This window comes from Sturnus vulgaris, chromosome 6 (genome assembly GCF_052056855.1).
Source record: "Sturnus vulgaris isolate bStuVul1 chromosome 6, bStuVul1.hap1, whole genome shotgun sequence".
In the NCBI taxonomy this organism is placed as follows: Eukaryota; Metazoa; Chordata; class Aves; order Passeriformes; family Sturnidae; genus Sturnus; species Sturnus vulgaris.
Genome location: NC_142248.1, coordinates 16,914,106 through 16,938,441, shown reverse-complemented (window position 1 = coordinate 16,938,441; position 24,336 = coordinate 16,914,106). Strand labels below are relative to the sequence as shown.

The 24,336-nt window shown below is 35.4% G+C and overlaps 1 protein-coding gene across 1 annotated transcript in view; it reads left to right on the top strand.

Moving 5' to 3' along the window:
• RYR3 (ryanodine receptor 3) overlaps positions 1–24,336 on the top strand; it is a 192,487-nt gene that overhangs the window by 31,444 nt on the left and 136,707 nt on the right. Inside the window, exons 2-9 of the mRNA XM_088167194.1 lie at positions 12,887–13,006; positions 14,746–14,853; positions 16,507–16,518; positions 16,827–16,901; positions 17,885–17,963; positions 20,344–20,456; positions 20,810–20,909; positions 24,072–24,165. Of these exons, the coding sequence (XP_088023320.1) occupies positions 12,887–13,006; positions 14,746–14,853; positions 16,507–16,518; positions 16,827–16,901; positions 17,885–17,963; positions 20,344–20,456; positions 20,810–20,909; positions 24,072–24,165 (701 nt within the window). The remainder of the gene's footprint in view (positions 1–12,886; positions 13,007–14,745; positions 14,854–16,506; positions 16,519–16,826; positions 16,902–17,884; positions 17,964–20,343; positions 20,457–20,809; positions 20,910–24,071; positions 24,166–24,336) is intronic.

Sequence of the window (24,336 nt, the reverse complement as noted above, 5' to 3'; positions counted from 1 at the left end):
TGGTGAATATCATTTGATGTGAATTAGTAAAGTGAAAAGTAAGTGATTATTAAACATTTTAATTTTATGAACTTCTCTGCTGAAAACATATCAAGGTTTGGCTCTCTAATTTGCTACTGAACGTGTTGGGTTATTTTTGGTGGAACAGGTGCTACAGAATTCTTAAGTGAACCTTATGAAGTCATTTGCAAGCAAGCAAGCACTGCTAACATCTTATCTGGGACAGGAGCAGTGGGAAATACAGTGATACCGACTTTTCTGTAGAAATCAACTTAATTGCAAAATTAAGTCCACTTTTCTTTGGCACCATCTAACTTATGAAAAAAGCACAAAGCAAACTAATATGTCTTTATTATGCTTTGTAGCATCAATTAGTAGACACTGAGAAATATTTTTCCCAATTTTATAGAAATCATTCTATTTCCAGTAATTGTGCTTGTCCTCAATTATAGATCCAATGTAATAACATCAGCGATTGAACATTTCCCACTCAGCTCACATATTCCCACTCAGTCTTCTGAGGATAGTTACTGATCTGTCACTTTTTTAGGACATTTCTACCGCTTGCAGATTGGCAGGTATCTCCTACTGGAGTACCAGTAAGTGTAAGGCTTAAACCACTATGCAGGGAAAACTGTGATGCAGCTGCTTGTTGGTGGTTTGAATATTTTATTTTGGAGGGTATAGCTGATGGATATGATTCATTATGCTCTTTCAATATCCTGTCCCTGCCAGTTCTTGTCTAAACCTCGAGCATTTCACTTTCTATAGACCAGCGTTTTAAATATGTGTGAATACTTGACATAGAATGGACGGCAGCTGAATGCACTTAAATTTTCACATTTTATTTCTGTGTTAGCTCTTATACTTTATTCAGTCTTTTTTTCTTTTTTTCCCATGTATTTTGTATGAAGGCTGTTAAAGTATCTGCTGTGTTTTTCAAATACCGTTTGAAAGATTTCTGTTGTAATTTTCCCTTCATCTGATGCCTTTTCTCTTTTTAGCTGTAACAGATGTGGATGATTACTGAGTATTACTGAGGTTTTTGTTTAAAAGAATTTCCAAAAATACCAGAAGTCATAATTCTGGATTGTAATGGATAGTTAAGGTCAAATATACATGACAGTAATTTATGGTTTTCAGAACTTTTTGTTAAAATGGGAATGTAGTTCATCTTAGCAGACTTCTTTAAAAAGTTTTACTGACAGAAAAAACCACAAGAAAATAACAGGTGTGTGCATATACATAGTGCAGTATCAGCATAATGAGTAACAGATTAAGAAATGGAAGATACAGCTGGATTTCAAAGGGATTATATACTCATAGTAAACATATTTTAAAGTAATTTGTAAGCACTATAGCTCAACAAAAAATAAAGTTTCTTATTAGTGAAATAATCGTGGCTGATGCTGGATTGTGTATATATATATATATATATATATATATATATATATATATGTATATATACATAGCTCTCCCATTCTTACCAATCTGTGTTTGCCTGGCAGATCATCAGCTACATGTTTACAGCCATGTTTAAGTCTTGTCTATGGAAGGTTTGGGAAGGAAGCCTCAGATTTAATCTAAACTTCTGCTTTCTGGATTAAAATCTCTTTAAGACCCATCAATGGCTTCCCCAAGAAATAAAATAGTTAGAAAAAGACATTTAACGATTCTAGACCCCGTGGTACCTTGCATTTCTGCTTTAGACCTATCTTATCTCATAACTGATCTCATATCATCTTTGAGTCATTGGCAAAAAAATTATTTATATGGCAACATTCCAGCTCTCAAAAATGTCTTTTTTTTCTTTCATCCTAAATCTGGATAAGTAACATGTAAATATTTATTGGCTGCTCACAGGCTTACTCTGGTTCTGAGACCTGTTACAAAGGCCTTGGTCTTGTAAACTCTCTGTATGTGTCGAAATGCTACTGTCTGTGCTTCTGCTGCCTACACTAGACAAGGATAAGACTTAAATTCAAGCCACTATGACATTTTAAAATCTCCTCTGAGAATACTATTTTTTTTTAAAGTGTCTTTAAAGGTTTACTCTATCTTCATGTAGAAAGCAGCTAGCCTACAACTTCATGTAGTGACTGAGCAAATTCTTCTTAGTTTAATTTTTTTAGGATCTTTTCCAATTTGTTTTGAGTTCCTAAAATTTAAGGTAGATAATTTTTTGTCTCACTGTATGTCCCTAATTTTCAAAACTGTACGCCAAGTATCTCTTTTGTCAACAGTTGATATAGACCATCTTTAAAATCCTGAATGGTATTGGGTTCTGTAAAAAAATCCATACCATTTTTGCTTTAAAGTCAGTATTTAAGTTTCCTAGTAAAAACTATTAGTCCAAAAGGGAAATCTTACATCTTTAACAAAGTGTGGTATTAAATAAATATCTGAAATATTTATAGTTGATAGTTCAGAGAGACTAGTCATATACAGAATACATGATTTAAATAATATTCTAAGTTCAGTGCACACCCATTCTCATTTTGAAATAGATATGATCTAAATGTTTGTTGCTGTTGGTATCTTTACTAATCTGGTAGTGGTCATGCACTAAGATTCCAAAAGGCTGACAACTTCTATCTGGATTCCTTCTTGCTGTCAGGTGTCAAGTTTATTAAATTGGTTCATCTGCAATTGAGACAAGACACTGGCTATTCCATTGATATTTATGGGCATCTTTCAAACAATAAAAGTTTCTAAGCTAAACCCTGCAAGTTGAGTTTGTTACGCCAAAATCTCTTTCATTTGTGAACTTCAGTTACCAATTAATTTCAGAAATGAAAAGAAAATTGTTGTAAATTTGTTGTAATGGGTGTCCTACGTTATATCTTCCTGTTGCTATTTGGTTAGCCTGGTTCACTTGCACCAGATGTAAAAGAAATTGGCAAAACCAACAAAATATATGGAACTATGTATATACACAATAATGTACCTTACATTAATTTCTCTCTCCAAAAGGATGCTCCATTAAAATTAACGGTAATTACTTCCTTTCCTAACATAAACACCTTCCTTTCCTAACATATCTAGTGTATTTCTTCATTTGCTTATATAACCTTTGACAGAGGTTATGAATGTGAGAGTTGCAAAGCATGCCAGTGGTGACGCCACATCTCATAGAATCACAGAAATGATTTAGGTCAGAACGGAACTTTGGAGATCATCTAGTCCAGCCCCTGCCCTGGGCAGAGACATTTTTCAGTGGATCAGGTTGCTCAGAGACCTGCTTCAATGATGGGACATCCACAGCTTTTCTGGACAACATGTTCTGGTGTCTTATCACCATCATTCTAAAATAGTTCTTTCTTGAGTCCAACCTGAATCTATACTCCTTTAGTTTAAAACTGTTGTCCCTTATCCTGTCCTTACAAGACCTCGTGAAAAGTCTCTTCATCTTTCTTACAAGCCCCCTTAAGTACTGAAACGCTGCATTAAGCTCTCCCTGAAGCCTTCTCAATGATGAACAACCCCAGCTCTCTCAGCCTTCTTGATGAGACAATTGTTCCCACCCTCTCAGCCTTTCTTGACGAGAGAGCTGCTCCAAAACTCTGACTGCTTCACAGCCCTCCTTGGAATCTGCTCTAACGTGTCTATTCAGTATCACTTCCTTGATCAGAATGGCGTCTATCTTGATGCTTTTAGTCAATCTGCCATTCTGTTAATGTGTGTACTTAATGTCACTTACTTTCTTGTCTCTTTTAATCCTACCCAGCAGCTAAGCCCCACCCAGCTGCTTGCTCACTTCCCCACCACTGGAATCAGGGAGAGAATCAGAAGGGTAAAAGCCAGAAAAACCCTGTATTGAGATAAAGACAGTTTAATAGGGAAATCAGAAGCTGTGCACACAAGCAAAGCAAAACAGGGAATGAATTCAGTGCTTCCCATGGGCAGGCAGGTTTCAGCCATCTCCAGGAAAGCAGGGCCTCATCATCTGTAATGGTGAATGGGAAGACAAACACCATCACTTCAAACGTCCCTTCCTTCTTCCCCCAACTTTATATACTGAGCATGATGTCACACGGTCTGAAATGTCCCTCTGGTCAGCTGGGGTCACCTGCCCTGGCTGTGTCACCTCCCATGCAGCCCCAGCTTCCTCACTAGTGTGGCTGTACGAAAAGCAGAAAAGGTCTTGGCTCTGTGCAAGCCCAGCTCAGCCATAATAAAAGCATCCTTATGTTATTAACTCTCTGTTCAGCACAAATCTGAAATGTAGTCCTGTACTAACCACTGTGAAGAAGATTAACCCTACCCCTCGTGAAACCAGAACAGTTTCTTAAAGAAAGACAGGGCACTGCCTGATAGGAAAATCTGGCAGTCCATGGCTTGGACAGGAACACTCTTTGCAGGGTTAAGAACTGGGTGGATGGCCACAGAGAGTGCTGGTGAACTGTGCTGCATCCAGCTGGAGATCAGGCATCAGAGGTGTCCCCCAGGGGTCTGTGCTGGGGCCAGTCCTGTTCAATATTTTATTGATGACATGGATGAGGGTATTGAGTCTTTTATTAGTAAATTTGCAGACGACACTAAGCCGTGGGCAGTGTTGATCTGTTGGAAGGGAGGAGGGCTCTGCAGAGGGACCTGGAACGGTTGGATGGATGGGCAGAGTCCAATAGGATGAAGTTTAACAAGTCCAAGTGCCAAGTCCTGCATTTTGGCCACAATAACCCCCTGCAACATAATGGGCTGGGGCTGGTGTGGCTGGACAGTGCCCAGGCAGAAAGGGACCTGGGGATACTGGTCAGCATCCAGCTGAACATGAGCCAGCAGTGTGCCCTGGTGGCCAAGAAGGCCACTGGCATCCTGGCCTGTATCAGGAACAGTGTGGCCAGCAGGAGCAGGGAGGTCATTCTTCCCCTGTACTCAGCACTGGTGAGGCCACACCTTGAGTGCTGTGTCCAGTTCTGGCCCCTCAGTTTAGGAAGGACCTTGAGACATTTGAGTCTGTCCAGAGGAGGCAACGAGGCTGGTGAGAGGCTTGGAACACAAACCCTGTGAGGAACGGCTGGGGGTGTTTAGCCTGGAGAAAAGGAGACTCAGGAGTGACCTGATCACTCTCTACAAATCCCTGAAGGGTGTTTGTAGTCAGGTGGGGTTGGTCTCTTTCTCCAGGCAGCAACTGACAGAAGCAGATGACAGAGTCTTAAGCTGTGCCAAGGGAAATGTAGGTTGGATATTAGGAAAAAATCTTTTATGGAAAGAGTGATCAAGTACTGGAATTGTCTGCCTAGGGAGGTGGTGGAGTCTCCATCCCTGAATGTGTTTTAAGAAGACTGGATGTGGCACTCAGTGCCATGGTCTTGTTGAGGTGTTTGGGCATGGGCTGGACTCGATGATCTTGAAGGTCTCTTCCAACCTGGTGATTCTGTGATTCTGTGAGAGGACATATTTAATTTGCCTGAGGTGCACCAAGCCGGTCTGCACAGCTAGTATACACCAGCTCTATTAATAAGTCTTCATTTTCTCATGCATTACAGTTTGAAATCAAAGCAGTGATTTTTAAAGACTATTTAGTACTCAGTTTTAATGATAGATGAGAGATAAATATTTTGGATATTACAGTTGGTCTTGGTGTTTTGTGTGGGTGTCCCTTTGTGGTCACTCTCTCATGCTATCTCATTTCCACAAAGAGCTGTGTAAAGGGAGAGGTGGAGAAACCTGTGATACAAAGGGCAGCAAACTATCTAAATGCTTCAATGGCAACTATACTGCCTGGAATTGGATTGGAAAAAAAAAGAATCAAAATAGTCAGTATTACACTACTTGACTTTATGAAGTATTTTTTTTTTCGAAGAGTTTTTTTTTGTTTTGTTTTTATTTGGGGTTTTTTGTGGGTTTTGTTGGTTTTTTTTTTTTTTTGGTGCTTTATTGCTGCAGATTTGCTTATTCTGCCTTGCTGATGGCTTGATATAAGATATGGGACTATGTTCCAGAGTTATGATTAGGCTTTGGTCCAACCACTGTTGAAGGAAAAGACTGACAACGGAAACCCCAACTCTATTTTTAAAATCTTCTGAGAACTGTCAGAGGGTGCTGTGTGAATTTTCATCAAAGAAATCTGCTGTCATCATAAGGATCCATTTGCAGTGAACAGGCTGTGGTTACTGGGAGAAATTTGTATGCTTACTGCAGGGAGGACAGGTCCCAGACGGGCCCCAGACAGACCTCACCTTGGTATGTTACTACAAAGAAATAAAGGTTTTTAATTTATAGAAAGATATTAAAAACAACTGATAGCAAGTACTGGAAGTAAAGCTAAATCTCCAGAGAATCCACCTCTCCATGACCACTGCTGATTTAAGATCTGCTCTGGATATTGGTTTCCCTCATTTTTTGTGGGTTTTTTGGTAATTTATAATATGAGGTGTATAAGCACACCTTTATTTTAGATGTTAACACATACTGTTTATCAGAAGATTTATTTATAGACATTTAAAGCAAAGGAAAGCCTAAGATGATATATTCATGTGATCTCTTCCTGATTCAATTGCATGACTATGATGTCTGCACTTGGGGACCAAAATATTCGTGCAGCATGCATTTTTGTGTGGAGGTCCTAATGAATTTTATCATATTGCAGCAGACCTGTATAAGCTTTTATAACTACAGGAGTGAAAAATATAACTTGAATCTTTTATGAACCTTTTTTGGTTCATAAGCTGACTCTGATATTAAACCTTTCTTTAGGTTATCCTTGGATACATCCTCTAGTAAACAATATTCCTAATACTAATTTATGGAGCCAGTAGGTTAGTATTTATTGAAAAAATTTATCTTCACTATTATAAGTGGATAGTGTGGGGAAAAGAAGTACTTTCAAGAGATATACAGAAGATTCACATCTCTTTGGCAGAATATTGCAGGAAAATAACTTTATTTTTGCAGTACAGGAACCTAAACAAACTGAATTGTACTAGCTAGAATGCCAAACGAATACATTAAATTATTTTTCTAGATCATAGCCTCAAACCCAAAACAACCCAAGTAAAATTTAATCAAAAAACCTTTTAATTTTTATGAACTTTATTAGGAAGTCTAAATAGTTGAGATTGTGTTGCCTTGGTAAATAATAAATTCAGCAGCCAGAATTTTTCCACATCCTTCATCTGAAGTAGAACAGTAGCAGAAATAATAAGCCATACCAGAACTGTTTTCTGTATCAGTTTTATGAAATTAATTTTTCAGAATGTGAAAGGGTGAAAAAATCCAAATTTGCCAAGTGTTGCAGTAACAATAACTGAAGCAACAAATCCCAATAGTTGTGTATAAGTTTGAAAAGTTCTGTTCTTTTCAAAGGTGGAAGTAGTGTAATCCTTTAAAGTGGTGTTTTATGAAGCTTCTGTTTTAGAATTAGTGGAAAAATTGACTGTATTTACTAAGAAGTTGGAAATTAGGTAAATTATGAAGTCTTTTTTAATGGATAATTTAAATGGATTTCTACAACAGAAGCACGTAGTTAACTCACTTTATTTTTACACTAGTATTTAGGAGGTCTTGGTACACTTCATCAGCTTGCTAATTTGATTCACCTTTCTTCAATTACCTTCTTTAATGCAGCAAACCAAGAAAGGTGTGACAAATTTTTCATGCACATCGTCAGCCTTATACCAGGTGTAAAATTTTACTATAGTACAGAGATTTATTACTCTGCCAAAAAAAAACCCCAAAACATAGAGCAAGTGAAAAAGCACTTTTTCTACTTTCTTAATTCTACATTTTCACTGTTGTCTGAGGATTTAGACTTGCTTCCCACAAAACACTGTCTAGAAATTCAATGGCCTAACCTACACCTTTTATTAAAGCTGCTGTATTACCCGTGATGTAGGTGGATATTGACTATATGATTTTCCATTTTTTGTAAAAACTGGCTATGATGAACTATTTTTTTGGAGACTAAGACTTAATCTGTTTATATAATTATTATAGTCATAAATAATACAATTAAAAAACAATTATTTCCTCTATCTAAGTGAAATACATGCATATGCTGAGCATGATGTCATATGGTCTGGAATGTCCCTCTGGTTAGCTGGGGTCACCTGCCCTGGCTGTGTCACCCCCCAGCCTCCCATAGAGCCCCAGATTCCTCAGCAACATTGCCATAGGAAAAGCAGAAAAAACCTTGGCTCTGTGCAAGCCCTGCTCAGCAATTAAAAGGAACTGCTGGATGCAAACAAATTTACCAAATCCATCTTCAGATAGAAAATTGTCAACTCAGCACATAGTTCCTTACTTTGTAGCTAGTGTTCAAATGCTATCAAGATGTTTATTTACATCCTGTGCTTTGTGATAGAGGAAGAGATGTGAGTAGAATGTTGTCTATCAAAGAGTGGAGGTGGCTGTGGATTTTTACTTAGTTCATATCTTTGTAGCACTGATCTATAATCAGCAAGTGTCTCACAATAATCAGGCCTATATAGAGCATCAACTCGATATGCCTGCTTGTTTTACCATAAAAACCCAGAAATTCTGAGTTTCTTTGTTTAAAAGATATGTGTTGGCTTTCCTTAAAGTAATATATTTTTCTTGATGGAAAGGATATATTATCAAATAAAACTTTTCCGTGGTTTGACAGAAGAATGTACTTTTAAACAATTCTGTATCACTTTGCATTAAAGTTAGTCATTAGAGTGAAAGTATCTACCTGAATGTTTATTGCAGCTATGAGTAAATTATAGGCAAAATATGTAACTTTTCTGAGAAAAGTCTTTCTCTTTGTAGTATAATAAAAAAGTTGATTAATTACCTAGAACTGATTCATTTTCAAAGTCATGTCAATTTTAATTTATCCCTTTATTTTCAGCATTATTACTGAGATTAGGTAGATGTTGACTCAATAGGTAATAAACTAAATCTAGGGTATCATTTTCCAGCAACATTTGCATGTATATAATTCATGTATTTGTGGTTCTGTGCTTGATGATATAGAATATATTGAAGCATGTCTATTTTTGAATACAACCCCTATAGAGATTTATGTGTACTATATAAATCACTACAACTCTAAATTATGGAATATATATGCAATATAAATGAAGAAGGAGTTTCACGAACTATTGGGACTTCCTTATTCTCAAATTCTGCATTGAAAAACTGGTGAACTGTGCAGGAGCAAGGTCATGTCAACAATACATTAACTCACCTTGATCATCGAATTCCATTGCAGCAAGTCAAGTAATTGAGTAATAAAAATCAATTTTTTTTTAAGTTTTTACTTATTCTTTTGTCACAGGGAGCTCAGTTTAAGTTCACCATCACTTTATATTATGAAAACTGAGGATGAAGACAGCCTGAACATCAAGACAAAATAGTGTTTGGTAATGAGTTACTGCACTGTGGTTCTTCAAAAATTCGTTTTTAAAGTTATATAGTATACTGCTTAATTCTGTATTGCTGAAGGCTAGGAATAAAAGTTTTCTGTTAAAAAAATGTTAAATATTTAATGTATTCACAAGGACATACTTTTGTGTAGAGCCATTTTCTATTTTGTAACTTGTTCATTCTTAAAATTAGAACATAGTGAATTTGTAACTGTTTTAGAAATACCTTTGTTTCTCAGTTTATATTGACATTACTGTATCATTACTTCAGCTCTAGCCAAAGAAAGAAGAAATTTACTTTTGCAATACACAAAGTTATGTGGTTACCTACTTTCAAGTCAAAAAACCCAAATCCCCCATAGTGTCTTTTTCCTTTTTGCAAAAGTTATGCAGATAAACGGATAATGGATGGTATTATGACACATTAGCTACATTACACTAGGTAAATTCTGCAATATTTCAGACCATCTGAAATATATTTTAGCAACTTTAATGTATAAACCTCCTTAGATTTGGGATGGTGTTACTTTGTGTGTGTCCTTTTGCTAAAAGGCTGAGAGATGAATCCTAATCCGATAAGAGATTTCTGCACAGTAAGGAGAAAACTTCCACTTCATCTTCATTCAGAATAAAAAAGTTAAGAATTGCTATGCTACTGTATTTGTGAATAGATAGAATGATGGTGGTCTACAGTGTATCTCATGGATGCCACTGGTGGAAACCAGTTATTAGGAAATTATGCTTAGAATGTGTGTACTTTTTGAGGAAGAATAGCAAAAGCAGTTTCTTGTGCAAATGCCCGTCTGTAGTGGACCATTGTTTATGGGCGTACCCTTTCCTGTCTGTGATTCTGTGCACTCTAAGCCTGTTTTATTATAAACCAACCAATCTACCAAAACAAACAAGCAAACAAACCAAACAACAAAGCCCCCCAAAAAATACCCCACAAGACCCCAAACCCCACCCCCAAAATAAATGGACTAGAACATGGAACTGTCAGACCTGCTAGATGAGAAAAATTGCATTTTAAACCCTTACTCAATCAAACCCATTTAAATTTGTTGAATTCATGGTTCACAAACTAGGTACTGAAAACACGGTATTGCTGAGACATGATCTGCATTTTCATGATAGTATTGCAACTCCATAAAACTCGTTTCTATTAGCATCTTCAGGCCAGAAAAGCAATTACAGACCTCAGCCAGAACGATGTTTTTTCAGTGAGAATACATTAATATTTAATCATCTTAACTAATAATTGTCTCATTTGCAGATTGTATAGGCTTTGTTAATTCTTTATACTCAGTCATGAATGAATACTTTTAAAAGCTGCTGCAAAACATTCTGAAATACCATATAACATAATATTCTTGCCATTTAAAAATAAAACCTGTTGAAGTTTTTTACATAGCAATTGAAGTTTTCTTCATAGCAAATACCCAGCTTGATAAGTGTTGGTAGCACAAAGGAAAGAGCACAGTGGTCATTTAGGACAATAACATAAAACATCAGTATTGAATGCTGCATACCTTTCTTAAGACATTCTGTGCTTGTATTTTGGTATTACTGCACTTAATGATTGATAAAGTTTTTCTGATGCCAGTGTAAATTCTAAGTACTTATTTTTCTGAATTCTAAAATATTAAAATGACAATTTCATGATATGAGAAACTCTTGCCCTTTTATTCGTGTGGATTTAAAAATAAAATAGTTTATTCATTTGATTAATTCTCATTTTAAGTAAGTTTTTCATATGTTCATAGAATCATATAGAAGTTTGGCTTGGAAGAGATGTTTAAGATCATCCAGTTTCACCCCAATGCCATAGGTGGAGAAACCTTCCATTAGACCAGGTTTATCAGAGCCCCGTCCAACCTGGCCTTGAACACTTTTTAAAAGTCTGAAGGCATAATTTTATTTTTTAGGGAAATATGAATTACAATAGAAGATATATATATATATATATATATATATATATATATATACACACACCTCTGTGGAATGATGAATACTTCAGTGTAGTAGGGAAAATAAATACAATTTGAGTTATATAGAAGTAAAAAGAAAAAAAGTTATTTTATTGAAGAATTTAAAAGCTGAAAATTTCAGAGACCATTTTATAGAAATGGAAGCAGAAATAACAGGAGGAAAGTTAATTTTTTAGCATTAATTAATTCTGTCTATCTGCTACATTTTAAAATTTTTTGCAAAAATGTCTTGAATTCTTTTACTGTACTGTTGAAACCACTACTGATTGTCATGCAAAGCTAGATAAGCAAATACTGTCTATAACTGTTGATTAGTCTGAAATGGAACAGTTGACCATTTCAGTAGGTAGTAGTAAGTAGGCAGTGAAGGGGTCACCTTAAAAAAAGCCTTGTAACTTGCAGACACCTATGAAATCACACAAGCGAAAAACATGCTTTTGATTTCCCTCTTTAAAGGGTGTGTCACTTAGTTCCTTTGGTGAAAATGACTTTGCCTCTCGCAGCTTTTATTTCAAGTGCCCGAAGCCGTGGCAGTGTCATAGTACTGCAGTTGCATAAGGGGAGTGTAAATAGCAGTGCTGCTTTTAGAACATAATTGTTCAAGTGATCTCAGAGCTCAGCACAGGCGGCTGTTGTGTATCTGCTTTGATAATAATAATTGACACCAGTATAACTTTGTAGCTGGAGGGGACAGTGATATATAATATCACTCCTGTTTTATCAGCTTCTGCCCCCTTGAAAACTTGTCAGGCACTGTCTTTTGGTAAACAGTTACATGCCTGTATAAAAATAAGTGCTTCTACATGCTAGCCTCAGACATTTTTTGTTAGTGGACAAGTTTTGGAAAATAAAATTATTTTTAATTCTGTATATGGCTTAGACACAATCAAACACTAAAATTAATCTCTTTTGGCTTGCTTATATCATCTTTAGTATCACCTATTAAGAGGTAGAAAAGGGCTTGGCACTTTATGTGTTTGGCATTGTATTATGCAGCAATTTGTAAAAGTGCTTTTCCAGAGTGTTCTTATTCTTTGGAAATGTCTTTTGAGGATCAAGTTCTTGTGACTTATCTGAAATTTCACATGAGACATGCCCCTTGGATCTTTGGCTGTACACAGAGATCTCTGTATTACACGAACACTTATAATTTAAGATTATGAATTCTGAGGAATAGTCTTGATATTTTACTGTGCTAAAAACCAGCAGTGTTGTTTGCAAAATTGCAGTAAACGTTTTTTACTGTAAGCCTTAAATATTTTGCTGAGTAAACTGAGTAACAGTGTGCTTGCTAAAGAAACAAAAGGAGACTACAGTTGTAAAAGCCTTGGAGATAGTGTGCTGTCTTTGTCACTTTGATAAAGTCTTGAATATAAATCTATATAGAAATCTTTACATGTTTTTAGATCTGATATAGATATACATCAAAGGAATCTCTGCATATGTACATTATATAATTTAGAAGTATACTGCAATAATTTTCAACAGATGTTGCAGGATTTCTTAACATTGTAGTGTGTGTATAACTTCAAAATAATTTTTTTCTTGTTCTTTGTGTTGTGACAGGATGATGAAGTAGTACTTCAGTGTGTTGCCAGTATTCACAAAGAACAAAGGAAGTTTTGCTTGGCAGCTGAGGGACTTGGGAATCGCCTGTGCTTTTTGGAGCCAACATCAGAAGCTAAAGTAAGAAGCTGATACTCTCAACTGGTGTAACTGATCTGTGAATGTTAACCTACTTATTCACAAGCACATTTAATTCTGATTTCTTAAATGTGATGCTAGAGGGACCTTATGTATGCTTTTCTTCCTGACTGCATCTTAGAATTGTTTGCAAAAATTTCCTAGAGATTCCAAATAAATTTTGAGGCACACCTGTAAACAGTCAAAAGTTGCTATTCTTTAACTAAGAAAATTCCTGTAACTGAAATATTTCCTATTTTCAAGATTAAGTCTTGAGACTCTTATTAATAGTTAAGTTCACTAAATTCTCATATTTCTATTACTGCTGTAGGTTCAAATGTATTGATACACAGGATTGAAAATTTTAGAAGCATTGTCGCCTGTCAGTTACTAGTGTTAAGTGTTGCTCCTGACTTCAGTATCAATCAGGAAATTAAATGTACAGGGACAAGAATGATTAAGTAAAAGAGAATTTTAGAAGATTAAAAATGAAAAATTGAAAAAAGAAGCTAGAGAGATGTGAAGAAAAAAAACCCCAAACCCTCCAGGGTAATTAGCAGAGCTTAAGAGGAGAAAGGAGAGAAGAGATGAAACTGTAAAGCTCTGCTAAAGCATAATGTTAATAATAAGTCAAACAGAGGAGGACATCCTCTCTCTCTTTTGTTCTCTCTGCATCTTTTGCCTTAATTGTTTTAGTTTCTTCACTTTCCATCATCTTAAAACTCAGCATTATCAGGACTTTAATTCTCTCTGGTGACTCTGATTTAAAAAAGAAGTGCATATCCACATTAAAGCTCATCCACAGCCATGATCTTTATCATGAATCACAGAATACGGAGTTGTTAAAGTTGGAAAGCATCTCTGAAGATCATCTAGTCCAAACTCTCTACTTAGAATAGCATCAGACAGAACAGATTGCTTAGGGAACTCAGATCAGAGGTTGAGTATCTTCACAAGTGGAGACTCTGCCACCTCTCCGGGCAACCTGTTCTACTGTTTACCATGCTCACAGTAAAAGGAACGGGATTTTGTTATGTTGAAAAAGTATTTCCTGTACTTCACTTTGTATCTATTTCCTCTTGTCCTTTCACTGAGTACTACTGTGTAGTGTCTGGATCTGTCTTTGTACTTTTCTGCCACCTATTTACTTACGTACAATGACAATTCCCCTTGAGACTTTTTTCTCTTGGACATATCTTTCTTTGGACATATCGATGGCAAAAAAATTGGAAAAAAAAAGTCTACTGCGAAGTTTCGTGTTTCAAAACCAGCAGACATATTGATTAAAAAATTAAGATTTCCTAGAAGAGATCATATCATTATAAGATTCTGAATCTTAGCTTTCTAGTTACTGCTGTAAACATATTCTATCAACTTCATACATTATATAAGACAATATACCTCCTCTTCTGTTTAGTCAGTGATATTACAGAACAAATACAATATCATTGGTGTCATTCTAGAAGACAGGAACACAGTAATACGCAGGGGAAAAGCTTTCGCATTTGAACCTGAAGAAGTTTCATTTTACTGTGAGGAACACAACTCAAGGAAAGTAAAACTGGTGTGTTGTCAATTTATGAAGAATGGATTTATAGAAGAATAGAATGTACCTCAAAAACAAATGAGTTGACATTAAGTATGGATTAAAAATTAAAATAAACAAGTGTTCAGACACACTTCTCATCCTGTTTCACCTGTTCTGCTGATCTGTTCTTGCACTGTTTAATTTATTTTTACAGTATGTCCCTCCAGACCTTTGTGTCTGTAATTTCGTCCTTGAACAATCACTATCTGTCAGAGCACTTCAAGAAATGCTGGCCAGCACAGGGGAAAATGCAAGTGAAGGGGTAAGTAAATTGACTTCAGAGAACATTAAATATGAATATAGATTGTCCTCATTTCTTCCCTTGTCCAGGATTTTCTAGAAGAGAGTCCTGATGTCATTATTCTTGGGACATTATTGCTCCACTTCTGTAATCACATTAATTTCTCTTTGGCAATGAGGAGCTGGGGCAACTCTTGAATATGTCTGATCCACAAATCCAGAAACATCATCAATCTGACCCTAATTTGCTTTGACCCTAATTTTCCAATTTCAGCTGAATCAAACTGAATTGAACTTCTATTCTCTTACAAACAGAGCATGATCAAACTCTATGGCTTTACTTATTTTACAACCTAATGGCTTATTCTGAGCTTCAGATCTTTAACTGGCACATATTATTACACAGATGAGGAAGAAGGAGCTCTATCACCTTTGATCTTGCATTGTTAACTTTTGCATACATGGTTTTCAGACTTCATTAATACTGACCTTTTGTTTTCCACTGCATAAAAAAGTATGATTCTTTATGTTTGCAATTACATTACATTCTATAAAAAACGTATTGATGAAAATAAAAACACAGGTTTAGGAAACCGAAATATTGATTTAAACATTTCTAGGATTCCTAAGCAATTACATAGTTTTTAATATTTCCAAAATATTCACCCCAAACTGCAGCTGAAAGATCTGAAGTTAATAATAATATATGAATATTTTATTTGGGATTGGAAGTAGGGGACATATAATCTCTTTGGTAAAAAGAGTGAACACACTCTTGCTTGAGGAGCAGTAGACAAAAAAAAAATAATGTAATCTGCTGTGCTGTATTTATTTTGAAACTATTTTGTTCTGCATTTAATTTGAAGTTAGATACAGTCCATGGGAGAAACTATAATAAGAACACAGGAGTTCATACTAATAGCAAGGCTGAAATAAAAATCATTTGCTTTTCATATTAAATTAAGTTTGGAATAGAGTTCTGCTGCTAGTTTCAGATTTTTCTAGAGGAAGATTGTAGCTTATTCAATTTGGAGGTTCTGTTGTTTTGGTTGTGTTGTTTTCTTCTTTTGTTTGTTTTTTTTTAAAGTCAGCCTTAAACTTACAAGTGGCTCATTAAAAAACTTTCAGTAATAAAATAGCAGGAAGAGGTCTTGTTCTCAGTATTTTTATATGTGTTGCAAACTGAATACATGTAATTCTTTTTGATGACCTGTTTGAAATTACAGTTGACTTTGTTGTTAAGGTTTCCCTTTTTCATTAAAAAAAGTTTTAATATATAAAAGAGGTATCATATTCACTGCTACTTTTCTCCAGTTTTCTTCATCGAGCAGTGACAAGTTCCTGCAGGATTAAAACCATTTTTCATGAATGACATATTTTGAAGAAGCTGGTGGTAATTTAACTTATGTGTTGTTCACAGTGCTTAAAACCATTTACCTACATATGTATAACCATTATTTGAGTTTTACATATTCAAAAGTAATGACTGTACTTGATTAAAACTACTGATGCAGTTGCTTTAATGAATCTGAAACATGTTAAAGATTAATATTAGCAAGTAGATAGTATATGCTTAAATTATTCTGGGCAGTAGGTATGTTATTTTCTCTCTCAGATTTCAGTTTCTGTATGTATATATATTTATGTTGTTATTTTTTTTAATGCCTGCATGAAGTTTATAAGAAAGGTAAGAAGTATAATATTTAATTTAAAATATGTTTTTGCAAATGCCGTGTTTTACTAAATCATAATAAAAATTAGGTAACAATAAAAGCCTTTGTCAAAGAACGACATTTTTTCCTTTGGCATATATTTGACTATTGCTGTATCAAATACGTTATTATTATTTTTTTTCCCCGGTGAGTACATTTCGTAACTTTTTTGAATATTTGCACTTATTCCTTGAGCTGCCATAGCCCTTCCTGTTGTTGCACAGTTTTGATTGTGGTCCACTCAGAGCAGTGGAGTTCTGACCTTCTGCACCCTGTTCTGCAGGCAGCCCAAGGGGGTGGCCACCGGACGCTGCTGTACGGCCACGCGATACTGCTCCGACATTCCTTTAGTGAAATGGTAAGACAGGGAGCACCTGCACACAATCAGTAGCATGAATCATAAATGGATTTTTACCAAATTAACAAAACCCCAGAAAATAAGCATTCGGAATAATGTTCTTTCCAAGCTATCTTCTGCACTAGATGAAAAATAAGTTAATAACTTGCAGTGTCGCAACACAGTAGAATTGTTTAAAATTCAGATACTTTATCTAATTCAAAATTGTAGGTGAAAAGCTCCTTTGGCCATGGATTATTTCTGTGCCCTTAAGGAATCTGTATTAATGATACTTACAATAGCAAATATTTCTACAACAAGTGAATTTGTTGTGATATGTGCTTTTTATTTCCCCATCGTATTTTATAAGATAAGGTGTTCCATTTGACATCCCATAGTTCCCACAAAGATGCTGTCTTTAGCTCCCTTGTATAAATTTCTTCATGCTATATTCTACAACTGAAAAATTTCAGCTGTTTTGAATCTTTGACCAAATTCTACCATGTGAATACACCTAATAGAAGGCTGAAGAAATGAGAAGTCAGGAAAACACTTCCCCTCCTTTTTACTGTACTGCAAAATGCTACACTGATCTTCAAACAATGTTGCTTATGTTTATGAACCTTGAAAATTGTAGTTGCCTTGATATACCAGAGTTGCAAGTATAATTACTGCCTTTTGGTATGTTTTTTAATGTTTTCATGAATCAAGCTTATTATGATAGGGCTGTAATTAGATGTTTGTCTGTTCCTATCTGATGAGCTGTATGAAATTTCAGAAGGTAGAAGCCATACTGCACAGCTGACATGGAAATGTGCTGCAGTAGAAAAAGGATTTTAATGTTTTAAGTTCAGGAAGAGCTTCTGTATAAATAGCAGCATCATCTTTAACTCATTAAAATAATTAAATATGATAGTAAGATGAAGTAAGGTGAATGTATTCATTTGACATGTGTGTTAAGGGATACTGTTGGGGTTTTTTTCAATAACTTCACTATTTTGCAGTATTTGACATGTTTAACATCATCAAGATCCCAGACAGATAAACTTGCATTTGATGTGGGACTACGAGAAAATGCAGCAGGTATGGCAAGTTATTTTTGGAGGAAAATGAGTCACCCATTTCTGCCTTTAAAAGAGGCATTGAGTTTAATGTAACTATAAGGCTATGAATGGGACCCTTATGTGTTTATCAGAAATAAGATGACTGAAAGAAATGACTGTTAGTACTGATGACTTTCAGCACATTAAATGACTTTGTGTAAGAATGTGAAAGTCTTGCAATTGAACTGACTTAAGACAACTGCAATAAAATGTGTGATAATGGTAAAAGTAAAAATTTCTGTTGAATAAAATAAATTTAATGCTTTTGCTTTTTTGTTTGTTTGTTTGTTGTTTGGGGTTTTTGTTGTTGTTTTGACACTTAGAGTATGGAAAAGCCATATACTGGTACTTTCATAATATACATTATAACCAAGTAACAAAAGAAGATTGCAACTTCTAGTGCAGGAAACCAGAAATTATGTAGTGAAGACATTGCTAAAAGAGCTGGATAGAAATATACACATAATATGGACAAACCAATAATGGGAAAAAGTTGAAGAGATACAACACAAACATGACATTATGAGAAAGATTTAGAATCTATTTAATGTATTTCTGGGAGTACTGCCATTACCATTATTGCTAACAGCAATATAGTAAAAAAAATGCTTCCATGAAAACACATATAAATTGAGCTGCCACTGGGAGCTATATTAAATGAATTTAAAGGCAACTTAGCCACAAAGAGCCATAAAAAAATTTACCTGCTGCTGTGCACATAGTGCTCACGGTTATTGAAAGTGATGAGTACTCCTCAGAAAGTAATAGGTGACTGTAATAATCGTGCCCAGACATATATCTTGAAGGGAAAATCTCAGTTTCTATATACACACTTCATTAATGTAAAGCTCAAATAAAGAAATACCAATTGTGTTAATATAAACATGTGCTTTCTATTGTTTTTTCATTATTCTGAAACTACATTAAAATCAAATAAACTAATTGATGATGGACAGGCACTGGCAGTGTAGGTGTTAAAATGTTTGTAAATCATAATCTTTGAATATGTTCAGGTGACTCTACAGTTTGTCTTTCAAGTTTGTCTTTCAGTTGTTTATAGCCATACAGAGGATGGCTTTGCACAGATATTAGCGGTCTGTTACTTGGCTGTCTTTGATTGTTGCCTTAGATGGAGAACATTTTCCTTAGCTACGGTGAGAAGAAGAATGTATGTGATAAAAGGAATATGTATGTTTACTCTCTACTCAAATAGCTTCAGTGAAACCTGTTTTTATAATTTTATAACTTTTTTTAAGAATTATTGTATGTCTATCTGCTTCTATCTATGAGGTTCTAGAACAAGTATCTGTAGTTGTTTAATAAGTATTTGCTTAAATGTACATACACAAGAAAACCCATGTACACATAGGTAAGATTCAAGAAAGCTTAGTTGTGTTTCTGTACCGAGGGTTTTGGTAATTACTGCATGCCTGGAAACTCATAAACTGAGTGCCAAAATATCACTTCCCCTTCCCCTACTCCCTCACCTATGAACCTGTGCTAGTGAATCAGTTTCTGCTGCAAGAAGTATTCTTCACATAGCAGAGGGAAAAGCCACTGGCTATTAAAAAATATTCCCTTTGAAGATTTTACATTTATATGGATGTAGCTTCTATTTATTGTCTTCACTATAACTAGTTTCATAACCTGCAAATTTTGTTTTAAAGAGGTTTTGCATGAAATATCGTAATCAATCAAAAAAATTTTTGTACTTTGATTGTACCAAATTTGCCTTTTTTTTTCCACTTTGTTTTATTTCGACTTGTTTTCTTCAAGGTCTTTTCTTTCACACCCTTCAGAGTGTGAAATTGTGAAATGAATTAGGTAATCTTCCTCTCTGTATGTGTGTGTGTGTGTGTGCAGAGAAACCTGGATTCTTAAGTTTCATGCATAGGAGACGTTCTATGGTTGTCACCCTTAGGCTTGGCTGTTTTGTAATTATATGGTCTGAAGTTCTAGGGGAACTGCTTCCAGGTTTGTTATACTATGTGATACAGAAGGTTGTGAATTAAATATGACCATTAAACGAAAAAAGAGACAAAAGTTGATAAATAAGACCAAGGTAGCTGTCAGCACTTTCCTGGCACGGAGAGCCTTCAAGGGAGAGCAGTTCTGAGCAGTGTTTTGTAAGCAGTCCCTAAAAGTACTTGAAAAGGGAAATATCATATGTAGCAAAGATTATTTGACAAAAAGTTTCAAGCAAAAAGAAAAGCACTGAAAAGAAAAATGATGTGGTTTTATAAGGGAATGTCTTACAAGACAATTTGTTTGATGATACCTCAAAGTTGTATAAAGATATCCTTAGATTTCTCGGGAGCTGTCCATTTTGTAGAACCTTGATTGGTGCCTCTGTCCTTCAGGTGAGGCATGCTGGTGGACAATACACCCTGCTTCTAAGCAAAGGTCAGAAGGAGAAAAAGTTCGAATAGGTGATGACCTCATCCTGGTCAGTGTGTCCTCTGAAAGATACCTGGTAAGTTTGTTTCTTTAGGTAGTGGTCAAATGGTGGGAAAATACAAAATTCTGTGGAGATATCGGGAGATTGGTTGGGATTCTTATGAATTTTTTTTTTCTAATCTAGGGAGTAATGTCTAGTTGTAATGCATTTTTATTTTTCCACACGGAAAGGGTGGGAAGTGTGCATGAATCTCTCCTCAAGAACAAGACTGCTTCTATGCCTTTTTCCCAAATTTTATAAGAATACTAATTTTGGAAAAAAATTGTATATTTACTTTATGATACATTCTCTTCTATTGATAAATTAATATACTAAATATTTTAAGTGCATTATTTTCATTGTTTACTGTTACCATTGTCTTATTTCAGCATCTCTCCGTGTCAAATGGAAATATTCAGGTGGATGCCTCCTTTATGCAGACACTATGGAATGTACATCCTATATGCTCAGGAAGCAATATTACAGAAGGTTTGCCATTTTATTTATTTAGACACGAATATAAATGAGATTGATTTGTATGCTTTTGATACAGTGGGAAATTTTTTTAAAAAATTCTCCTCAGAATATCAATCAAAAACTTAATGAAGATAAAGAGCTTAGGAGAGAAGAATACTTGAAAGGAAAACAAAGAAATACAAATACATCAGCTGGATTTACTGAAGAAAAGCTAAATGAGTGCTGTAACTTTAGAATAATAAAGCTTTAAAAGCTGCATGAGAAATGAAGATTTCATTTAATTTGGGAGAATAGGAGCTGCAGAACAACTAAAGCCAGAAAACTTAGATTTTTGCATACAATTTTCCTAAATACTGTACCCCCACTAGAGAGAAAACAGAAGGGAGATAAAGGTAGAGGCAAAATGGAAAGCAGTTTTCTCAAAGTTCCTATTTCAGTCTCTTCTGCTTTTTACAGACATTTCTTCAATATCATTTCTGGATGTCACAGTCATGCATCCTTATTACTGTCTTTTATTCAGCCTAAATCCTACACTACAGGGTCAGGATTTCTTTCTGGAAACTTTATGGCACTTCATGGCCATGTTTGAGAAGCATCACCTTATTCTGAGAAATGTCTTATTCTGTACTGGAAGTCTGATCCTTTCAGTATCTCTCCTTATTTCAGTGCCAGAGTTTGTTATTAAAACTGTCACAGCAAACTTTGTACTTCACCTTTGCTGCTCTCTATTCAAAGTATCAGCACTCACCATTCACAAACGACTTAAATGTGTTCAAGTTAGGATCTTTTGTGTCTGTAAAACTTATCATTTATGGCATACTAGTATACAATAACATAGGACAAAATGGAGTGGAGTGTTAAGGGAAGTGAGAGAGATGCAGCACTTCCCTGGGATCAGCTACAGTCAGTCTTTATAGAAGATTACTACCTTGCTGTTAAACTTAATAGTCTTATTTGAGCTATGGTTGGGTTTTTCTGAATCCAAGTGGTTTAAATCAGCATCTTACAGTGTTTCTGTGCACAGGCCCAAAAGAAACCTGTCTCAGAGTGTTAGGTTTTCATTTGAAAATCATATAGGACATGGATTTTGCTCGTAATATTTTCTGATTGCTTTGGCATGCTGGAGCTGGATATTTAAAAATGGCTGTCTGGGGGTGTTCACTTATGGGTGATAAATAGAATAGGGATCAGCCCTGGAAAATCTGTGGTTTTTCAGGCTTCATAGATATAAAAAATTAGCAAAGATAAAAACCATTTTATAGGGAAGTCTAAAACTTGTGACAGATGAAAAACATAATGAGCTACTCAGAGAGATCATGGAAGACCAGTGGTATATTTTAGATTTCTGTACCTGAAGAAATTTGGCAGCTAAACTTCCTAAGAGCTTACAGACTTAGAGTCATTGAGGCTAAAAAGGATCTGATCCAATCCGCTGTCCAAGCTGGTCCACCTAGAACATCTTGCCTAGGAATATATCTAAACAGGTTTAGACTCTCTCCAGGGATGGAAACTCCACAACATGCCTGGGCAAACTGTGCCAGTGCTCAGCCACATTCCCAATGAAAAAGTGTTTCCTGATGTTCAAACAGACCCTGCTGTGTTTCACTGCCATTGCCTCTGTTCTGCCACTGAGCACAACTGAGGAGACTTGGATCCCATAGTCTTTACATTGATAAGATCCCCCCAGAGCCCCTTCTCCTTCTCCTTCTCCTTCTCCTTCTCCTTCTCCTTCTCCTTCTCCTTCTCCTTCTCCTTCTCCTTCTCCTTCTCCTTCTCCTTCTCCTTCTCCTTCTCCTTCTCCTTCTCCTTCTCCTTCTCCTTCTCCTTCTCCTTCTCCTTCTCCTTCTCCTTCTCCTTCTCCTTCTCCTTCTCCTTCTCCTTCTCCTTCTCCTCCTTCTCCTCCTCCTCCTTCTCCTCCTCCTCCTCCTTTCTTCTCTCCCAATTGTCTCAGCCTTTCCTCGTGTGTGACATGCACCAGTTTCTTAATCATTTTAGTAGCCTTTTACTGTATTTGGAACCCTTATCCTGTGTGCCCCAGAATTTTTTGCATGATCAAAAATAATGTTATTTTAAATAAAAAGCTAGGGTGAAGTAAGAAGACAAGTAGATTTTCTGTGTATCAATCAAATTTTTTTCTCAAGTTCTTAGGCTTTGGTTTGAAATACATTCTTAGAATGGTTTATGTGAGATGATTGTATGTCATAGATCATAGACATAGCAGCCTATCTCATGTGGAATGAAGAGACAGTGGGATTTCCTGAGTCTAAAACTGGATTAAGAATTAGACAATGCTATTACTGTGATATTTGTAAAACTATCAAGAAAACAAATAACAGAAAAGTACATTTTTTTCCATTAGTTCTTTGCTTTGACTTTTAAGTCAAATATAAATTAGCAAGACAGTAATTGTCAGTTACAGTTTTCCTCATTTACGAATTTATGTTGAATCAGCTGGACAGTGTGAAAATTCCCTTCTACCCTTCCTCCTTAATGTGTATTCTTTTAAAAGGGAGTAACTTCACTTACAAGGTCAGAATGGCTTGGACTAGGATCTGATGAGTCATTCTCCTGCACCTTCTTTGTATTTTCACTTTTAGTTTTAGGTTTTGACCTGTACTCTTTGTGTTAAATGGGTTGGAATGTCAGCTTCCATTAAACTTAATCTTCAGAACTGCAAAGTGCTCTTCTGTCCTCTGTCTCCTGCTGCTGCTGTGCACCTTTGATTCTGACACATATTATAAATGTCAGAAGAAACCAATGAAATCACGAAACTATTTTGTATTGAGATCATTTAAACTGTATTAAGGGGGAGGAAACTATAGTATTATCTATTTGTTTTGGCTTTTACCTGAAGCATTCAATTTTCAAAACAATAATTGTTTTTGCTGTTTTAAAGAACTTTTGAATTTCCTTTTCTGTCTCAAAATCCTAATTTCAGTTTTAAATGTCCAAAGTTTGCTTTTTGTTTTGTCTTCATTTTCAGAAGAAATATATATTTTTAAAAGGTACTAAAAATAGTATGTTGACACATAAATTTGTTCTTGTTTAGTTTCAGTTATGAGTGAAAATTTGGAAAATAGATCTTATCTGTGTCTTCAACTTTTTAAACTTTCATGAGGGTGTTATTTTCATAATCAATGTTTTAGCTAATGAGTAAATGAGCTTCTTTTTCAGGATATCTTCTTGGTGGGCATGTAGTTCGTTTCTTCCATGGCCATGATGAGTGCTTGACAATTCCATCTACAGATCAGAATGATTCACAGCACAAGTAAGTGATGGTGCATTTTTTAATATTCCCTTCTTTCAAAATGGAAACAGGATGTCAGTTGAATTTGTGGTCAGGTAGATTAAATACTCTTTACAGCAATCTTTAATTAGGTAGTGACATTGCACAAGGAGTTGAGACCCACTAAGCAGAAAATCAGTCGTGAGTTCTTTC